Source organism: Pezoporus flaviventris, unplaced genomic scaffold (assembly GCF_033815535.1).
Source record: "Pezoporus flaviventris isolate CSIRO_AGI_PZ_B2104156 unplaced genomic scaffold, CSIRO_AGI_Pfla_v1 ptg000036l, whole genome shotgun sequence".
Classification (NCBI taxonomy): Eukaryota; Metazoa; Chordata; class Aves; order Psittaciformes; family Psittacidae; genus Pezoporus; species Pezoporus flaviventris.
In genome coordinates this window covers 23938627-23956846 of record NW_026892584.1, presented here as the reverse complement: position 1 = coordinate 23956846, position 18220 = coordinate 23938627, and the positions used below count along the sequence as shown (strand labels likewise).

Below are 18220 nucleotides of genomic sequence, written 5' to 3'. Positions count from 1 at the left end.
CTGTGTTGTTGGGGAAGAAAGGCTTGCATTAAAATGGTAAGCGCAAGAAATGAACACATTTACTATATACTCACTTAGAAATAATGACTTGGAACACTTTTCCTGTAATATATACTTTTTTTCTTGCTTTATAACTTGGGATAGGTTTTACAGAAATCTGTGTTCAAAGTTCAGTTTTATCCTATTGTTGCCTGTAAAAATTTCTAGTTATCATCAATTTGTGTTCCAAAAATTCATGCATTTCCGTAAGCAAACTATTCCAGTGACATGAAATCTATCAGAAGCAGCAAATTTAAGAGTGTGAAAGAGCCACACAATATCCCACTGGTCATTTTCTTGTTCTTCCAATCAAAATCTTAATGTATGTTGCTATAACAAATCTCTTGCATTCTATATGATCAAATGAATTGTAATTAGCATTAGCCCTATTAAGGCTATATGTGTCTGGCAAACAGTATACATATCATCTGGTCCCATTAGTTTTCTTTACTGGTGGCAGACACTGTGTAACACTCGTGCTAGGTCAGCCCCACAGACTTTGAGGTATCTTGCAAGTCCTGCTTAATTTATTTGAAGTACAGAGTTTATGCATTTCAGTGTAGGTGGAAATCTTGAGGGGAAAAAAAAACCAAACCCAACAACAAAACCCAAAACAAAACAAAAAAGTTACATTGCAAGAGGAAAAATCAAGTTTTAATTCAGATCACTTTGAGAAGCCACAGAAATCACCCATAAAGATGGAAATAATGGACGTAATTCATCCCTGCTGGACCGCCACTGATGTTAACAGATTTACTGCAGGCATGATTTTGACAAAATGCAGTTACTGAATTTTTTCTTCAGTTCTAGGCCTCACACATTAATCCCATAATTGTACTGCTGAGCCCTCCTGGTCAGCAACAGTGATCAAAAAAAAAAGAAAAAAAAAGAGGCAGCTTCAGCATGTGCAGTTACATTATTCATCATTTCTGTTGGATGCAGAGCCATTTTCTTGGTACTTGATAGGAATATTTTTCCTCAAAAAAGTCTTTATAGGGGATATGCCATGTATCACCTGTAGTCTGTACCACACAGTCGTAACGTAAAGCAGGCTGTTGAATAAAGACAGAGAAAAGCAGCATTTTTTTAGAGATTACCCAATATATGACTAAAATACCAGTTACAGGTAGTTATCCAGCATTTATTGTATAAATCTCCATAGATTCATCTCCTTAATAACTCTCATTTATTTCCTTAGAACAAACAAATTCTAAATTTTAGTACTGGAGGAAAAACTAAAATATCTTTTAGTATTCTGTGGTCTAGGAGTCATTATAAATGGTTAAAATTCTGTCTTCAATCTCCACCAGATAATAATAATTTCAACATAATGCATTTAATTTCTAGAAATGGCAAAATTGTTTTCCTGTGCAGTTAAATGAAATCATCTGGGAACTAATTCAGGATGTGGCGTTTATAGGCTTGAACTGATAGGATTTAATGACATCTTGTGTTTGTTCTTCCAGTATACCTCTTTAGAGACTGTCTTGCTCTGTGGTGAGGAGGATGTAACACTTTCAAGAGAGTCTAGCTGAACAAATTTAATAACCTATTTTTCTAGTCTATTATGTTACAGGTGTACTGACTCAACTTATATGACACAAATAAAAGAAACATTACCGGTTGTCAGCTTTGGTTCTCAGAACATACTATACTCTATATGTACAGTTTTGGAAGTCTACTTTCCCATGACAAAGTCCAGAATAACGTATCAGACAGCTGTGACTGGGAATGTCAATCATCTAAGTCATTTCTATGGGAATTAAGATAGAAAATTACCAGCCCTTTTGTACAAAAGAAAGGAATGAGGTGCAGCTAAAGCCATGTTAACTCAGGTAACCCTACATTCAGTATTTGGTTCCATAAAAGGAAAGGTATGTATGGCAACACGGAACGAAAGACTCTCATTCTTTTAAGATTGTATCTCTATGGTCTATTTGTAATGATGAATATTATTTTACAGTTTTAACCAGAGCAGCAAGAAAAAGTAATCTGCATAGATGCAATATTCCTTTAAGCAGGCAATAACAATACAGACAGACCAGATAACAAAAAACCTGCATGATATGAAGTAGCACATGATGAATTTTTCCCTAAAAAAATCTTACAGCAGCCTCACTCCTGTTAACATACTGCTCATGGCTCACAAGGATACATGTCTCCTAGACAATACCAGAAGTATTCTGCTATAAGATGATACTATGCTTGGAAGACTGTAATTTCTGACACTGAATACTGACTGTAAACCTGACTGTTCTGGGCTTTCCTTCATGAAACTTCCTATGTATGTTAGGCTGACATTACAGTGGATACTGAAATAACTGTATTTTCCTGCTTCTTTAAAATAAAAGTGAAAGAAATTCAATTAGAGTTCTATTAGAATTTCTTTAGCATTAGAAGCACAATATTTTATAATAGTACTACAAAGGAGATATTTCAAAGTTTAAAATAAATGAAAACATACTGGCACTTAGGTTTTACAGAAATAGAAATACACAAACTTGTATTTACATTGTAAACATTACAGCAGCATTTCCTGTCTTTTTGAGAGTTTTCATGCTTGTGGCATGCTTTGTGAACACAGTGAATTTTTGAGCCCATTGGTACAAAACCATTTCTTAGATAATTTCAAGCAGCTTTTTGCTTCCAGAGTTTGCAATTGTGTAGCTTTAATGAATGTGCTCAGTGTGCTTTCTGACTGCAGCAGAAAACTTACCGAAAAATGTATATGCTTTCCTTCTGCAGAAGGGGAAAACGCTATTTGGCATCCACGCTGCCACTTACGGAACAGATGACGTGTCAGGCTGTCGGAAAGGCAGGCCTTGTGATCCCGGAGGAAGTCTCTAGTAACAAACTTGCAATGCTTGCCTGATCGAAGAGTGGCATATAACAAGAAGGCATCATCTTCAGAGCTTAACAAAACGAATGGAAAAGACAGACGTCATTCACAAGGCAGTGAGTGGTTGCAGGAAATGAATCAAATGCTAATCTGATATTTATTCATCAGCAACACTGATGAATATCCCAGCACCATTCCAGTTCCCTGGTAAAATAAAGAACTGCTTACCAAAGGGCACCAGAAGTTAGAGTGCAATAAATACTGACTACGTGCTACACAGAGCATTCTTCCCTCTTAACACAATTTGATAATACAACGGTATAATCTTTTGCCCCAAAACTTAATGCAGTGCTATGTGGAACAGAACTGCTAAAACTCATAAGCATATCCCCAAAGTGTTGCTGGAAGACAATCACCACAACTGATAATAAAGTGTTACGTAGGCAACATCACAGATCTGTGAGTCTTTGTCTTTACATGGGTAAATATACTTCCAAAAAGTACTAAGGTTATTTGAAAAATATATTCAACACTGGCTGCTATTGAACTGAAACAGTTTTAGGGAAAAATTTCTAAAAATACATTGAGAGTGGGCATGAGTTGCCCTATACCTGGAGAAGCTGAGCAGAACTTTGCTTGAAACCATTTTTGATTGCTGTGGATTACTGTAATAGATGAGATTAGTGAGGGTCTCCATCGTGGGGTAACAGTGTCCCCTTTGCTGGTGCACACACAGCAGGAAAAGAAAGCAATGTAATTCAACAGCAAAGAGAACAAGAGCTAGAACTGGAGTCGGGGGGTGTGAAGGAGAACAGATCTGGAACAAGGAGGCAGACACAAAAGACTTGGTCTGGCTGTTGGGATAAGAAATTTGGTTAGAAGTACTGGAAACTAGGATGACAAAAGAAATGGCAAAGACAGGTTAAGGATTAACAGGGCCCAACTCAGAAACTTAGATGAAGCTGAAACTGAAGAAAAACTGAGACTCATAGGAGGAAAGCAGGGCATGGAGAGGGAACACTGGGCTAGATTCAGTCACCTAGTTTAGAGACAAGGACAGCTTGACTGGACAAGAGCAAGGGGTCACGCTTCCTAAATTAGTGAGGCAGAAGGTCTATTTCCATCCACAGAAATAGCCTCCTCTGGGAGAAGCAAGGACGTCAGTGCTCCAGATTCTCCATGCTACTGGACTACCAAGCAATAGTAGCCAAGCACGAACTTCATCTGTTCTTGCAGGGCTTACACAGCTAACCACAACTGTACACTGATGCTATCAGGTATTCTGTAAGTTCAGGCTACTGTTTTTTGGCAGTGGTTGTAATGGTTACAAATCCTAATAAACCATACAGTTTACACGATTCCAAGTGATGACATTCTTCATAATGCAACTTTTAATCGGTATTGGTTTTTGAAGAAAGTATAGTAAGGGATATGATGTTTCTCTTTCACACACAGAGAGCTGGAGATACTGGAAATGGTACTAAAAACTACAGGAAAATCCACATAAATCAGGTGTTGATCTCCATTATGTCATTTTCTTCAACTTACATATTTTCAGCAAAGAAGAAGTGTGCCTTATGCTGCATCTCTTCCATAATCTCTCTTTTCCAATTTGAAGAGTTAATCAGCATGTGTTTGCGGCCCAGCACAAGCAACCGCGTATTCTTTTTTGCCAGGTAGTTGACAGCATTAAAGAGCTGCAGAAAACAAAGCAAAACCACAGATTCTATTAGCCGTAAAAACAGAGTGACAGGAAACAATTTCACATCTGTGTCTCAGTTAGTGGGACTTCTACCATACCCTCATTTCCCACAATTCTTAACTGCAATACGAATGGAGTAGATAACTAATTTAAATCCCTAATGACAAAGAAAAAAACCCAACAAACCATTGTAGGAAGCTGCTCTCAACCACACAGAAAATGCATTGCTATTATAAACTTTTCCCAGCTCTTACAGCTTAAATGACATGAATGAACTCAGGAAGAGTTGTATGGAGATTTCAGAAATTCACAGTCAGCCAAGGGAACTGAATCACATTGGGATTTAGGTAATATCTACTTCTGGAAATGATTCAGCACTGAAACCTTTGTTGGTATGAGAGGAGGACCAAGCTCTAAATCATCCTGCTTTTCCAGCCCCACCTGTTGTCGAAATTGGAGAACTACACGTGATCTGGGCTGCCCTGTGGGGAAGAAGCAAGCAGTAGTGAAAGGGGAAATCTGCGGCCTCAGGATTAAGGGTTTATGAAAGCCACATCCACACCAGCCTCCCACTTATGAACCAACATCCTGAGGTAGCAAATTCGCTGCTGCGCCAGCTTCTCTTCAGAGGGACTTCTCACCAGGCTCAGGGATATGCCTGTTTGGCAATAAATGCTTCTCAGGACCGGAACTTGTGCCTGCAGCATTCCCTCTCTGCTTCACCCAGTTTGGCTGGTATTCAGCTTCCAGGTTATTCCTGTGGACTGTTTACAAAGCAATGACATTTCAATTCTGCCCAGAAAGAGAGAACTGTTGAGACTGAAGCATCATGTTTGAAGGCCAAGGACAGTGCTCAACCACCAGGGAAAGGCATTTCCTAATTTTTACCTGCATTTGCTGCTATTATTTGTCAATACACAGCCTCCTGATTTTTCTCTAATCCCTCTTCCTACTTTTTCTAGCTACTTCCCTCTCCCCTATTTCCTTTCCTTATAATAACTCCAATTGTCTTTCTCCTTCTCTTGCTCTTTTCTCTCCTTCCCTCCTATTTGTGATTTTGATCATTATTTGATATCATTATCTTTTGTCTCAGGGACTACAAAGAATTGTTCTTCTAGCTCTTCGGTCTAATTTACAATACATTTAGTTTGATGTACCTGCGAGTATCACTGGAGAGGGATGGTCCCACTCAATCCTCTCTCCAGTTGCACATTCCCACTACTTCTGTTGTGTCAATCTACCCATGTTGTGTCACAACTACCCATGAGCTCATTGATCCAACAAAAGAAATATTTTTGCAGGGTTGAGCCTGCAGCCATACAACTGATAGACCTGAGTCAAAGGCGATGACTGATGTTAACATGTTGCTGGAGGCGGTGAGGAGAGGAAACTTGGGACTACCCCTCTCTCCAAAGGACCTGGAGATGGATCAAATTAACTGTGAATCTGGATCTGAGGATTTGAGAACAGGACAGATTTTCTACATTACTTTTAACTGTTGACCTATACGCTGCTGTTGCCAGCATTGACTCTGATGGACTGAAGGCTCTGTTTTCATGGAAACACAGGGTCTCAGTGCTAATGCAAAGTGCAAGAGCCTAACAGTACCTATCAGAATCGACTTCCTGATTCTGGGAGATCGCACTGGACATCAGCTATGCATGCATACACTCTACTTTTTCCTGGTTAAAACAAACAGGACATAATGTGAGCAGGAAAAGGTCAAATGCGCTAATTTCTGCCTATAAAACATCATGTAAAAATAATAACTCCATTGTCTCCAGTGCATGACCTGAATCTTTGGAGATACGTTTCAGAATTCTTACTGGAATACAGAATTGAAAGATACAAGCAAAAGCCACCATTTTTATGTTACTGGAAAGCTTTCAAGGTAACTATATTATGTAATAACATATCTCCTCATCTATGTCACATAATTTATTTGATTATTAAAAGAGGTGGTTATTAAAAATTGAAAAACAACTTCAGTTTTTCAATATTGACATATCTTTTTGTAATGTCTTCTCTGGGCAGGGGATCATCAATTTTACTTGTTTACAGTCAATTTTATTTTCCAGTTCTCATGCACTGGCCCAGTCCTGCAAATAGTTGGGATATCAAAGGAGAATTAAGTTTGTTAAGACGAATTCATTAAATTTAATAAAAGCTAGGAATGTACCTACTGCATCCACACACATTTTCATGTAGAGAAGTCAACCATGAATAACTCAACCCCTTACAAATTCCATATGAAAATACTTTCTCTTTTTGCCTAGTGTTTTGCTACATTAAGGGAAGGTTAGCATGTGAAAAAAAAAACAAAACACAAGCTTGACAGCAAGAGCATCCTAATGGTACAACAGAAGAAACAAGTCCTAAAAGCACACTATGATTCAATTAGAGTTTCAGGAATGTAGCTGCACTAGTGGTATTGCAATGTCAACAATGAATTACCGGGATTTGAACTCCTGGAGTTTACCCCCAATAAAACCCATGGAAACACCTTTTAATGACACTTATGGTTCAACATAAAGGCAGCTGGATTTCCAGATACAGATTGGTCAGCTGGGGCTATTCCCAAGTTTATAAAAAAACCTGACTGGCTTGCATCCAGATCCCTTAAGTCTTTCATTCTGAAGGGTGTAACCAGTGGTACTTCGTCCCTGTTACTCATATGGACTTTCTTCTCCTATGTATCATCAGCGTATGAAGACCTCTAGTATGAAGTGCTTCTGGGAGGTTGGCAGAAATTAGCTACAGTTTTGCAATGGAAAAACTCAAAATAAGCTTAAATCATAGTAAAATTAATGGGAATCACATTAAAAAAATCAGAAACTCCTGCTAGCATACCAGCACACTGTCCCTCCTCTGCTTACCACAGAGATGAACCTTTACTTACACAACTAAAACACAGAAGACAGAAATTATTTTTGCTTTCACAAGATAAACACAATTTTGTTCTGCACACTCCCTGGTCTAATGCAACTTTACTAAAGAGCATTTAACCTCATTTTAGGCTTAACAGGGGTGGTCTAAGGGAGTCACAGAAGTTACATGGGGAGTTTCCTAAGTGTGTCTACTCCCACACCTTCTGGTTCTAAAGAAAGGAAGACATGAGACACACAGTAACACTTGTTTTAGTCATAGAGGAAACTGAACATAATACTGCTAACAAAAACCCAGCAGTCGTGATCTCTCGCTTAAAAAGCACAAGTATTTTATTAATCTGGTATTTCCAAAGGTTTCCTAAAAATTGTCTGCCACTACGCAATGCAAACATGCTATATGCCGTAAGCTCTATGTAGATGCACCCTTTAAATGCTCCACATTATTTAGGCAGCAAACATCATCAGATGCTGAGTTGGATAATCTGTTCAAAACACAATCTGTATAAAACATTAAAAAATACACAACATATACAATATACACACATTCCCTATGCTATTCATGTTCCTGTGAAAGAGGATTACAAAATCAGTGCAAATTTTCCCCCTCTCCCCCCGTTCTGCAAATACAATCCATTTATTGGGCCGTGTTGTCAACTAGATCATGGCACAATCACACACCAGGGCAGGAGCCTCTGGATCAGAGGAGCTGGAATCGAAAAGAGGTGGAGAGGCAGAGCTGTAGGCCAGAGAATGCTTACTCCACAGGATCATGCTGATGTTGAACTCCTCATATAATGCAAAAAGCCCAAGCTTTGCAAATATGAAATAAAGCAACTGAAAATGCTGTAACTGGGCGCATTTTAAAAATCATTAAGTTATACCTTAAAGAACCAGTCTTCAGGTGAGAATAATATTAACAGTTTTCCATCAGAAGGGAACTTTTCTATACAATTTCCTGGAAATTGTTTTGCAGTGACCCCCAGATTCATAATTCTGCAGAATTTAATGGAGATCAAACACTGGGAGAGCAGGGAATCTTATTCACACTGCAAGATTAATCCTCATTCTTTAAATTTCACAATAGCCTTATGAAGTAAATGCGTCATTACATCTCCGTTTTACACAAGTACATAATGGAGCACAAGGAAAACAGATTAATCTACCTCATACAAGGAACTATGAGCAGAGCACAGTACAAACTTCCTAGGGCTTCACTGCCCATCACCTGTTTGGATCACTAGATCATGCTGTGCCAATGTGTCTCAGTTTCAAAGGTTAGTTAGTATGTTATAGGACAGCTTTCTTGAACACTTCTAGCGGCTTCCCACTTGTCAGATGGGAAACCCCTAAACACTGCTGCTGGGAGACACACCATTCAGTGATTCAGCAAAAAGTGGCTCACCTGTATACAGGTATAGCATGATGAAGTAATCACCCCAGAGTTTAAATCAGATTTGTTATTAACAAATCATGTTTGCCATCCTCTAAACATCTGGTTTCACTAACTGCCATTTAAAAGCAAAACATGCCTACAATCAGATTATCTGCTAATAACAGCAACAAACTCCTCTATCATTGTTATTTTCATCCCGCCCAACAATGTAGCTGTGAAATTGTAGAGGAAACCCCAATGCTGACCACAGGTACAGAGCTGCCAGAATTACACTGTCAGGTGGGGCTGAGCATGAGCTCCAAAGGTTAGCCAGGAGTCAATTCCCATCATCACCACATTAATTTGACTTACAGTGTCATCATTTTTAGTTCCCATGTTACATGTTGTAGCCAAAGAAGCTCAAAAAACCCAAGGGTGCTGCTTGCAAGAAGGCTGGCCCTTCTCACTGAGCCTGGTGATTTCACCAAAGCAGATTCAACACCATCATCACAGCACCAAACACAATAGAAACTGCTTCTTACATTCTCTACATTATTACTGATAACACATTGTAAATTAGTCTCAAAGTCTTTTTTACTCAACTGTAGGCACAGCATACACATTTCTTTACCTCCCTAAAGCTTATCTGCCCATGACTAGTAAGGGGCAGCTACTTAGAAGGGAAAGAAAGAAAAAAAGAAGGGAAATGGATGAGTAAGTAACAGTGACTAAGCTTAATCAACCATGTTTACTTTACACTTTTGAGACAGCCAACAGCTAACTCTTGGGAATTATCCCTTACGACACTGGGGATCTCTCAATACTGCAGAAACAACATCTTTGAGAATGTTTGTATCCTGTGTTACTGTAGAACTATTTAGATTGATGAACACACATTATCATGCAACTTCATACATCAATGACAGTAATCATGCAATGTTTAACATGTTTTAACCTGTCGACATTGACCCCACACCTAGAATTGACTTATTCTCTCTTGATGCATTAACTAGAGATATTTCTTAACTCCCTATCACAAAGGCAGATTATTGATTAAAAAGGAAAACTAAACCACAGAAGTGAAGATACCTGAGCTGATTTAATATATATTGAGGATGGTATGGTAGCTTCATTTTGCTCAGATGAGGTGATGCCTAAATATAGCTCTGCTGCTTGTATTCAGAGGCATCCTGAGGATGCTTTTGCAGCCAGCTCCAAACTGACTGTGTACTAAGGCACCTGGTGCTTCTTCACAGCCCAGTGTTCCCAACGACTGGAGGACCTGGCTCAAGTGTAGCACTGAGTAAATGTAGACATCTTACTTCCAGGTCAAAATGGATTATGAGGATACTCCATGGACTGAGCTGATGGACAAGCTAAGGAGTCCTCTTGAATCCTGGAGAGTGGGGAGAGTAAAGCAGAGTAACTGTAAACAGATTTTGATCAAGTACAGGTAGGTTTGGAAAGATTCCTCTTCCTTATCTTCTTTCTTGCAACAAAAATACCAAGATCTTGACAATACATATGGGCATCTTACATGGATTATTTTTTTTATCCAGACCTCTCCAGAGTGCTTACTGGAGATCTGCAAAGTATTAAAGAGTTACCAGTATCAACACTCCACCCCAAGGAGATGAGCTAGGGAAATGTTTCTTGCCATGTTTATACAGGAGTAGAAAAATAAACATGTAAAAGCTCAAAGGACTTGAAGTTTTAAGTATGCATTTCCACATATCAATACTGTCCTTTGTTCTTATCCTCAAGTTCTTTCTGCCTGCACTGCTGTTTCTTCAACAGTATTTTCTTAATGATCACCAACATTGCTTCATTGCAACAAGTACTACATAAGTTATCTTATTTTCTTGAGGAAGCAAGTTACATGAAAATGAAAAGGTATGAGGCTTTACTTATTTTTGTATAGGCTTCAGAAGTGAAATGTTACCTATCAGAGCCATTGACTAAATAGAAAAACTGCCCCAGCTGAAGTCACAGCTTCAGAAATCTGCCTTCTCTCACTGTAAAACCACTCTGTGCTATTATATTTCTTGCATTTCTACTATTATTGTAGCAGCTGCATACAACAAGTTAAGGCCGTAAGATAATTTCTTTTATCATTTCTCATTCCAGAAAGAATCACAGAATGGTTTGTGTTGGGAAAGACCTTAAGATCACCTAGTTCCAACACGCCTGCAATGGGCAGGACTGGACCAGGTCGCTCAAGGCCCCCTCCAACCTGGCCTCGAACGCTGCCAGGGATGGGGCATCCACAAAATCTCTGGGCAACCTGTTCCAGTGTCTCACCACCCTCACAGTAAAGAACTTCTTCCTTATGTAAAAAGTTAGCTATTAGAAGGGAACATTTGTGAATTAAATGCAGCAGTGCCAGTCTTAGACTTTCACTGTGTGGGTCAGAAGTTATATTTAAGTACTGAAAATGAAAACGTGAGCAGGATCGTTGGGTGGTGATGGCAGCAATGGTGATGGGATGTTATGAAAATGAATGCACAAGCTTGACTGATCCTTTCCATAGATAGGAAATAACTTGGTGCAGGACTGAAATTGGCTTTGTAAGACTGAAACTGACAGTTTAAAAGATACCAATACTTTAGCTCTCACCACTGACATATGCAGATGTCTGCACGGCATCACTGACCTAAGTCTGATGTTAAGTGTTTTCCCCCCTCTCCAATCTGTGGTTGAAAAAGCCCCAAGTGGTACTTTTATTATTTGAGAAAGGTGCTGCAGCAGCTGGGGAGATCACTGTTACAGAAGGCACAGGCATGATGCTGTTCAAGGCACATTAAACCCATGCTTCTGCAGTGACATCGTGTGTTTTAATAAGAACTTGACAGCTCCAAAAAACTTTCAAATAAAGACTATTTCTATGCTCACAGGTCAACTCGTATCATCCAGGTAGAATGACATGATAACCAAGGAAAGCCATCAGTACATCTTTTGCTTGCAGTTGAAAAAAAAACACATTAGACTACAACCTGCAGCAAATATTTATAACAGTTTTCACACTGCTTTTCTTCTGTTTCTCATTAGTACTATTTTTCAGGTGCCTGCTATAGATTACTGTTCAGAGATAAAGAAGCTACCTTCAAAAACAATTGTTCCAGTAAGAACAATTTTGCATTTCTTAACACAAATTAATACATTAATAAACACTACTTGAGTAGTGATTGCTCTTTGAAGGTCAGAAAGATGAAAAAATTGCTAAATATGAAAGAGAACACATAAAATGTTCTTCTTCAACAGCACAAAAGTCAGCAGAAGCAAACTAAAGCACAAGGGTCTGAAGTGGAGAAGAAGCTGTGTGGTCAGTTAGGCCCACCTACCCCAGGTAGACCATGCACCAAGGCCTTCAGCAAGGAGGGACCAAGGAAGATTAATACTGGTAAGAGCATAACTGGTATTCATCAGGCTGCAGAAAACTTAGGGGACTTCCATATACAGCAGTACACCTTCCCTGCCAGTCCCATGAGACAGAGGTTCAACTGTCTTATTTGGATCAAGGCTTTACGCCCTGGTAAGCAACAATACTGTTCCTGCAAAACCAGCAAAAATCTGATGCAGACTGTACTTGTATCACGAGTGAATGCAAACTATGGGTCAGCATTATTTTTCTTAACACAATCATGATTGTACATCACTGCAGACTCATGGCATTTTACTACTACTAACACTGCAGGCAGTATCTCAGCCTGGAGATCCTGGGCAGTGAAGGTCTGAAAGCCCCCCACAATAGCTACAATCCACAAGACCTAATTTACTTTGATGCTTTTAACTTAAGTTTATTGATAATGTCCCACAATACTCAATAGCTGGACTCTGGGCAAAACACTCTTTTATTCGAAGAACTCTTCTTTCACTCAGAAGATACATCAATTTGACAAACAGATAATATCGTCAGCTCCTACAAATTAATTATGGATGATATTTGGCATTTAGTTAAAAGGTCCACCTCCTGGGAACAAGCATGTATATGAAAATCTTTGTCTGCTTAGTCATTTTTTGACCCAGTAGTGAAGATAAATAAGCTTGACAATATGAAAATATGAACATCAAAATGGCTTAGACAGCCAAAGCCAAATAAGAACCAACCATCCCCTATTTCATAAAATGATCTATCTTTCTAAAGCAAATTCTGGGCTGTGGACTCAGCACTGCGGTTTCCAGATATCTGTGTATGACTATACTGACCAACATACTGGAGAATTCTTTTGCATCTTTCCCTCCTTTTCCATTTCCATGAAAAGGATGCAGATACCCCCCTAACAACTCTTGGGGCACCTAGGACCAAACAGCAGTGCTTAAGTGCAAGAGAGAGCTATAGTTCCAGGAGTATTTTGTTTAATGAATTTATCAGATAGCTAAGGGTTAAAACACTGTGTTGTGTTATTGGCTATGTTAGCTAGGCTGCCAGAGTGAAAGAGCTTGTGGAAATGAGAGTGCGTGTGATTGAGAAAAAAGAAATCCCTAACCTCTAGCATTATTATTTCTGAAAGCCTGTCTGGGGACATCCGTTCAAAGGAACATCAGAGCTTTTCACTCTGCAAGGCATGAAAGTATGAAGATACATACAAATCAATGAGAACTGAAAAAGCCAAAAGCCTCCAATTCTCTTTTTTAAGCCACTTCATGTAACTATTGAGGCTTAGGGCCATCATACGTAAATGGATTTACAGTGCAATGTTGTACAGATATCAGGTAAATGACCTCAGATGCTGAGAGCAACATAGTGACATTAACATTAGACAAGCCCAGGATAACTACTCCTAATAAGGAGCATGGTAAATCAACAGCATTAAGACTGGTTCAGCTCTATAATTACCTCTTGCAACCCCCTTACTACTCCTTCATTTTGTTTATTCAAATGTGTGGCAACTTCAGGCTGTGGTGGAATTCCAATCAATCAATCAATCAATCAATCAATCAATCAATCAACCAGGTAGTAGTGTAGGTAGTATTCAAGGAATACCTATCTTTCACTGCGCTCTCCTCAAACTTGCACTGAATGTAGAAGCTCAGATTCCAATGAAACACAGCTCTAACGAACACCTGCATCATATTTCTACTACTTTCTTTTTTTCAGCATATAGTGTAAGCACTACCTCGTTTACCTAAACACCACACAATCAGGAAATAAACAAGGAGAGAAGGCATCAGCAAGCTTCATGTTCCCACACTGGTATACCACGTAAGTCAAGAACAACCACACAGAACCAGTGGAGCTGAACAGGCTTTTAACTTCTGTTAGAGAGCTTATGGCACACCATGTACACAGCTTGCTCATGGAGCCATGTCAACACAACTCCTTAAAAGCTCAAGACTCAAAATATTAGAGGCAGAAGAAGTTCTACTGCCAACTCACTGTTTCCTTTTTGGCAGTCACAGAAGCAAGTGGGCAAATGAATTAATGCTGGATAATGATGAGGACAGGCATAAGCATCACTAATATTTTCTGATTTATGTAAAACAGAAGTTGTCATCATTAGTATGACAGAAACACAGGTCCAGTTTTAACAGTCATTACAGGAAACACTGTGCAAACATGCGACAATGCAGCAGCTGGAAACGGTAGAAATTATTTGGAAATACTAGTAAGAAGTATCAGTTAATACTTCATAAAATTGGTTGGAAAATAGAGTATATTATGTTTATATAATTTTGACAACCTCTTCAGCTTCTGACTCACCTGACTCATTATAACTTCAACACATTTCGAGCTAGAACTATGAAACGAACTATTTGGATCATAAAAGGACTGGTGAATAATAAATCAGTAAGAAACAGCACCACAAGCTAGTATCTCTGTGTGTAAAGGAAAAACCAGCAGATAGTTGTAAAGATTAGTATGAAATATGTAAATGATTTGAAGTAGAGAATTTCTCAGGAAGAAGGTTCCCTAACAATGAGGCAGTAAGCACAATGCCAGAAATTAACATTCAAACTTATTTTATATCTATTTTTGGGACCATATTTAGAAAATAATACTTATAGAGAATATAAATGTTTATTTGATAAATGCATATAAAAAGGAGAACATAAATGACGCTTTTTCAATGACTAATTTTTAAGATCTTGAGGTAGGCATATTTCATGGAGGATGGGGAGTGGAAATTTCTACTGTATTTCAGTTAGGACCATGGCTACTAAGAAGTAAATACATACAGTTTTAAATATTTAGTTCATTATCATTTAGAAAATACAAGCCAGGAGATCTAAAAAGCTGTAAAATCATGTAAGCAACAGGGAAGATCAGGTGGGAAAGCAAATAAGGAAGTGTTTAGAGTTTCCGCAACTAAAAAGGAAATTATCTTGCCTTACAAATGAAGATAGGGATGACCTTACACACAAGATCAACCTCTGTAGCCACTGACCTGCTACATTAGCATGACATGCATATGAGGTGACCCAGCAGATACAAGGCTCATTTTCAGGGAATCCTGCAACTCAGGACTTCCTCTGCAGTTTGTTTCAGCTTGGGTCATCTTACTATGACTTTACTCCTAGAAGCATCCCCCAGATCCCCAGATTTCCCAGAGTTCATTCTATCTGACATAGGAAGAACCCATGTAGATTAGCATTGCCTGTGCCAGAAATCAGCCTATGGGTTGTACTTATTTTTTTCTTCTGAAAATTGGAAGGACAGCAGCAGCAAAAGTAGCCATAGCATGTTTAGTATGTTCTTGGTACTTACATTCTTACTGCGTCACTCCTGTTCCTCATATGGCAACAAGCAACAAAATCATTTACAAGTCCCAGCATGTATGATAATAGCTTAATTACATTTTGCATGGATAGATCAGGTCTGATTGTAACCATTAACAGACATGCTTGCAAGGCTTCTAGGCATTTCACATCTTGTACTATGCCAGACCACATTTCAATTGCACTGGTGGTGGGGAGTTAAGATAGATGATGCCAAAACACTGTTCCCTGATCCTGCTCTCTCTGTTGCTATGCTGTAATTTAAACGCAGCAGAGGCCCACCACACATCATCCATGTAAGACTGCAATGGATTACTGCAGTGGCACACACAGCCTTTATGAGGTGTAGTTGATTTTTTATTTTATTTAAATCTATTTTATATTTAAAGTCTATCATTCCATCTCTGACACTTAAATAAGGAAAAATAGTAAATTTATTAGGAAATTTCATTCTATGACAAATAAGTGAAAACTTCACAGGAAACTTCAGCTTGTTATATTAAATACAGGTAACCTGTAAGACAAATATACTTCAAACTGAGTTGCTCACAGTCAAACAGAAGATGAAGCATGGAATTTTAATTCTGGCGAAACCAGTCTCCTAGATTCAAATAGGAGTTCCTATTTCCATGTTCCAGACAACACAAAACAATCAGTTTATGAGGAAATTTAGATTAAAAGCTGTGAATAATTGTACTTGACCTCCTATCAGTGTAAGATTACAAAAAATAAAATTAACTTTGGTTTTAAACTTCACTGCAGGTTACAGTAATTTTATAGCCTCCATTTAAATATGTTTAATTACCTATATATAAATGTCTTTTTCACTCTTGCTCTACAAAGCAGAATGCGACTAGAGGAAAAAAACAACAAATGCAGGCTAATAGACTGCTGAATCATCAATCAGCATGTCAATATACTGAAATCCCTGGGAATAACCTAATGTTCAAAAAATCTAGGCTTTCATAACTTCATAAATAAATCCAAATGCAGTTTAGGCTCCTTCAGATAACACAGCTTCCAAATACGTTTTCTTTCCTACTTTTACTAAAAACCAGCTTATCAGATGTAAAAGCAAAGTGTGAACCAAAAATTAATTGCTTTTCAAAATATATAAATAATTTCAGAAGTACATGAATGAATGCAGACATTGTTCTGAGGATCTTATCTATATTACCTTTAAGACAGCACTAAACCCCAGCATTTCTCAGGCTCAAATAAAATATTTATTCTTACACAGAACTGGCCTTCACATTTTCTGGCCTGCTTCCCACATCTTGATAGCACTATAGTCTCTCACAGTTATGAAGACCTTTCATACAAGAATCACTTCTAAAGAAGCAGTTCAGTTCCCTAAGATCAGGTTTCCGTTTTGGAGGCCCTGTACACCTCTTACTGCCACACTGATAACAATTCCATGATTAGGTGAATCAGTTGGGCTGCCCAAAGAAAACTCAGCTTGTGGTTTCGAAGGGAGAAGTGAAAGGGCAAGACTGAGACTCATCCAGTTCAGAAGATACCTTCATTTGACTTTATCATCCTGATTTTAGGAGGTCTTCTGTACAACACACAACAAACAACCTGTTGCTACAGTTACCAACTTCACTGGGACATGAATCATCAAGGCATGTTGAAACACGGAAAGTTCAGGTTATAGGATATAACCTGAACCTTCAGATATAAGGAAGAAGTTCTTTACTGTGGGGGTGGTGAGGCACTGGAATGGGTTGCCCAAAGAAGTGGTAAATGATCCATCTCTGGCAGTGTTCAAGGCCAGGTTGGACGGAGTCTTGGGCAACATGGTCTAGGGTGAAGTGGCCCTGCCCATAGTAGGGGGGTTGGAACTAGATGATCTTAAGGTCCTTTATAACCCAAACCATTCTGTGATTCTATGATTCTGCTCTGCTGAATTTCAAGTTTATATTCCTAGAGATTAGAAGAATTCTTGGTATGAAAGATAAGATGCAATTCCCCTCATAAAAAAGGAGCACTTAGGGGCTCCTGTCCTTACCTTTTGATTTGCTGTTGTTGCCAAATACAAAGGTAGAAATAAAAAATACCAGACAGAAACCAATAGAGATAGTCAACTGAATCACATTGAGTTTATTCAGTTTTATAGCCCAAACCAGAGGTTACAAATAGTAATTAAGGGGAGGCAACCCCAGGAAGTGTCTGACTTCAGGAAAAAACAACAGGGAGTTGTCAAAATGCCTGACAGTCAGATTTTTTAACCTGCTTAGTTACTGCAGCTCTGTTCTCCTTACCAGGAAATGCAAAAATCAGACTGGAAACCTATGAAAGGAAACGTAGTAGCTTAGAGTCAACCATTGAGGCATTTAGTCAGGGAATCCTGACAGCTTCCCCACTCCCCTATTTCAGAACGTTGGAGGTTAAAAGTTTTGAGAAAATTTCCCTGCCGTATTCACAGGTAGCCAATCTGACTTTGTATTTCCTTTCTTAAGAAGTCCTATCTACCTTCGACTCTCTCCTCTCAGTGCTGCAGAAGCAGCAAAGGATGCTGGAGCATACCCCTATGGGAAGAGCCAAACTTAGTGGCTAAAGTTATGTAGTCAACATGTGTGTTTCTTTGATGAAAGAATACATGCCAAGCACTTGCAGGAGTACTTCTAGAACACACCATTTGTACTGGTATACAAATCTGA

The 18220-nt window shown here is 38.7% G+C and overlaps 1 protein-coding gene across 2 annotated transcripts in view; it reads right to left on the bottom strand.

Moving 5' to 3' along the window:
• Positions 1 to 544: 544 nt before the first annotated feature.
• The window catches only part of PRORP (protein only RNase P catalytic subunit), a 45761-nt gene continuing 28085 nt past the window's right edge, over positions 545 to 18220 (bottom strand). For both annotated transcript variants that reach the window (XM_061463518.1, XM_061463519.1), the window contains 3 exons: positions 4427 to 4575; positions 2756 to 2951; positions 545 to 1091 (listed from right to left, as the gene is read on the bottom strand). In XM_061463518.1, coding sequence (XP_061319502.1) covers positions 963 to 1091; positions 2756 to 2951; positions 4427 to 4575 — 474 coding nt within the window. In that variant the 3' untranslated portion in view covers positions 545 to 962. The remainder of the gene's footprint in view (positions 1092 to 2755; positions 2952 to 4426; positions 4576 to 18220) is intronic.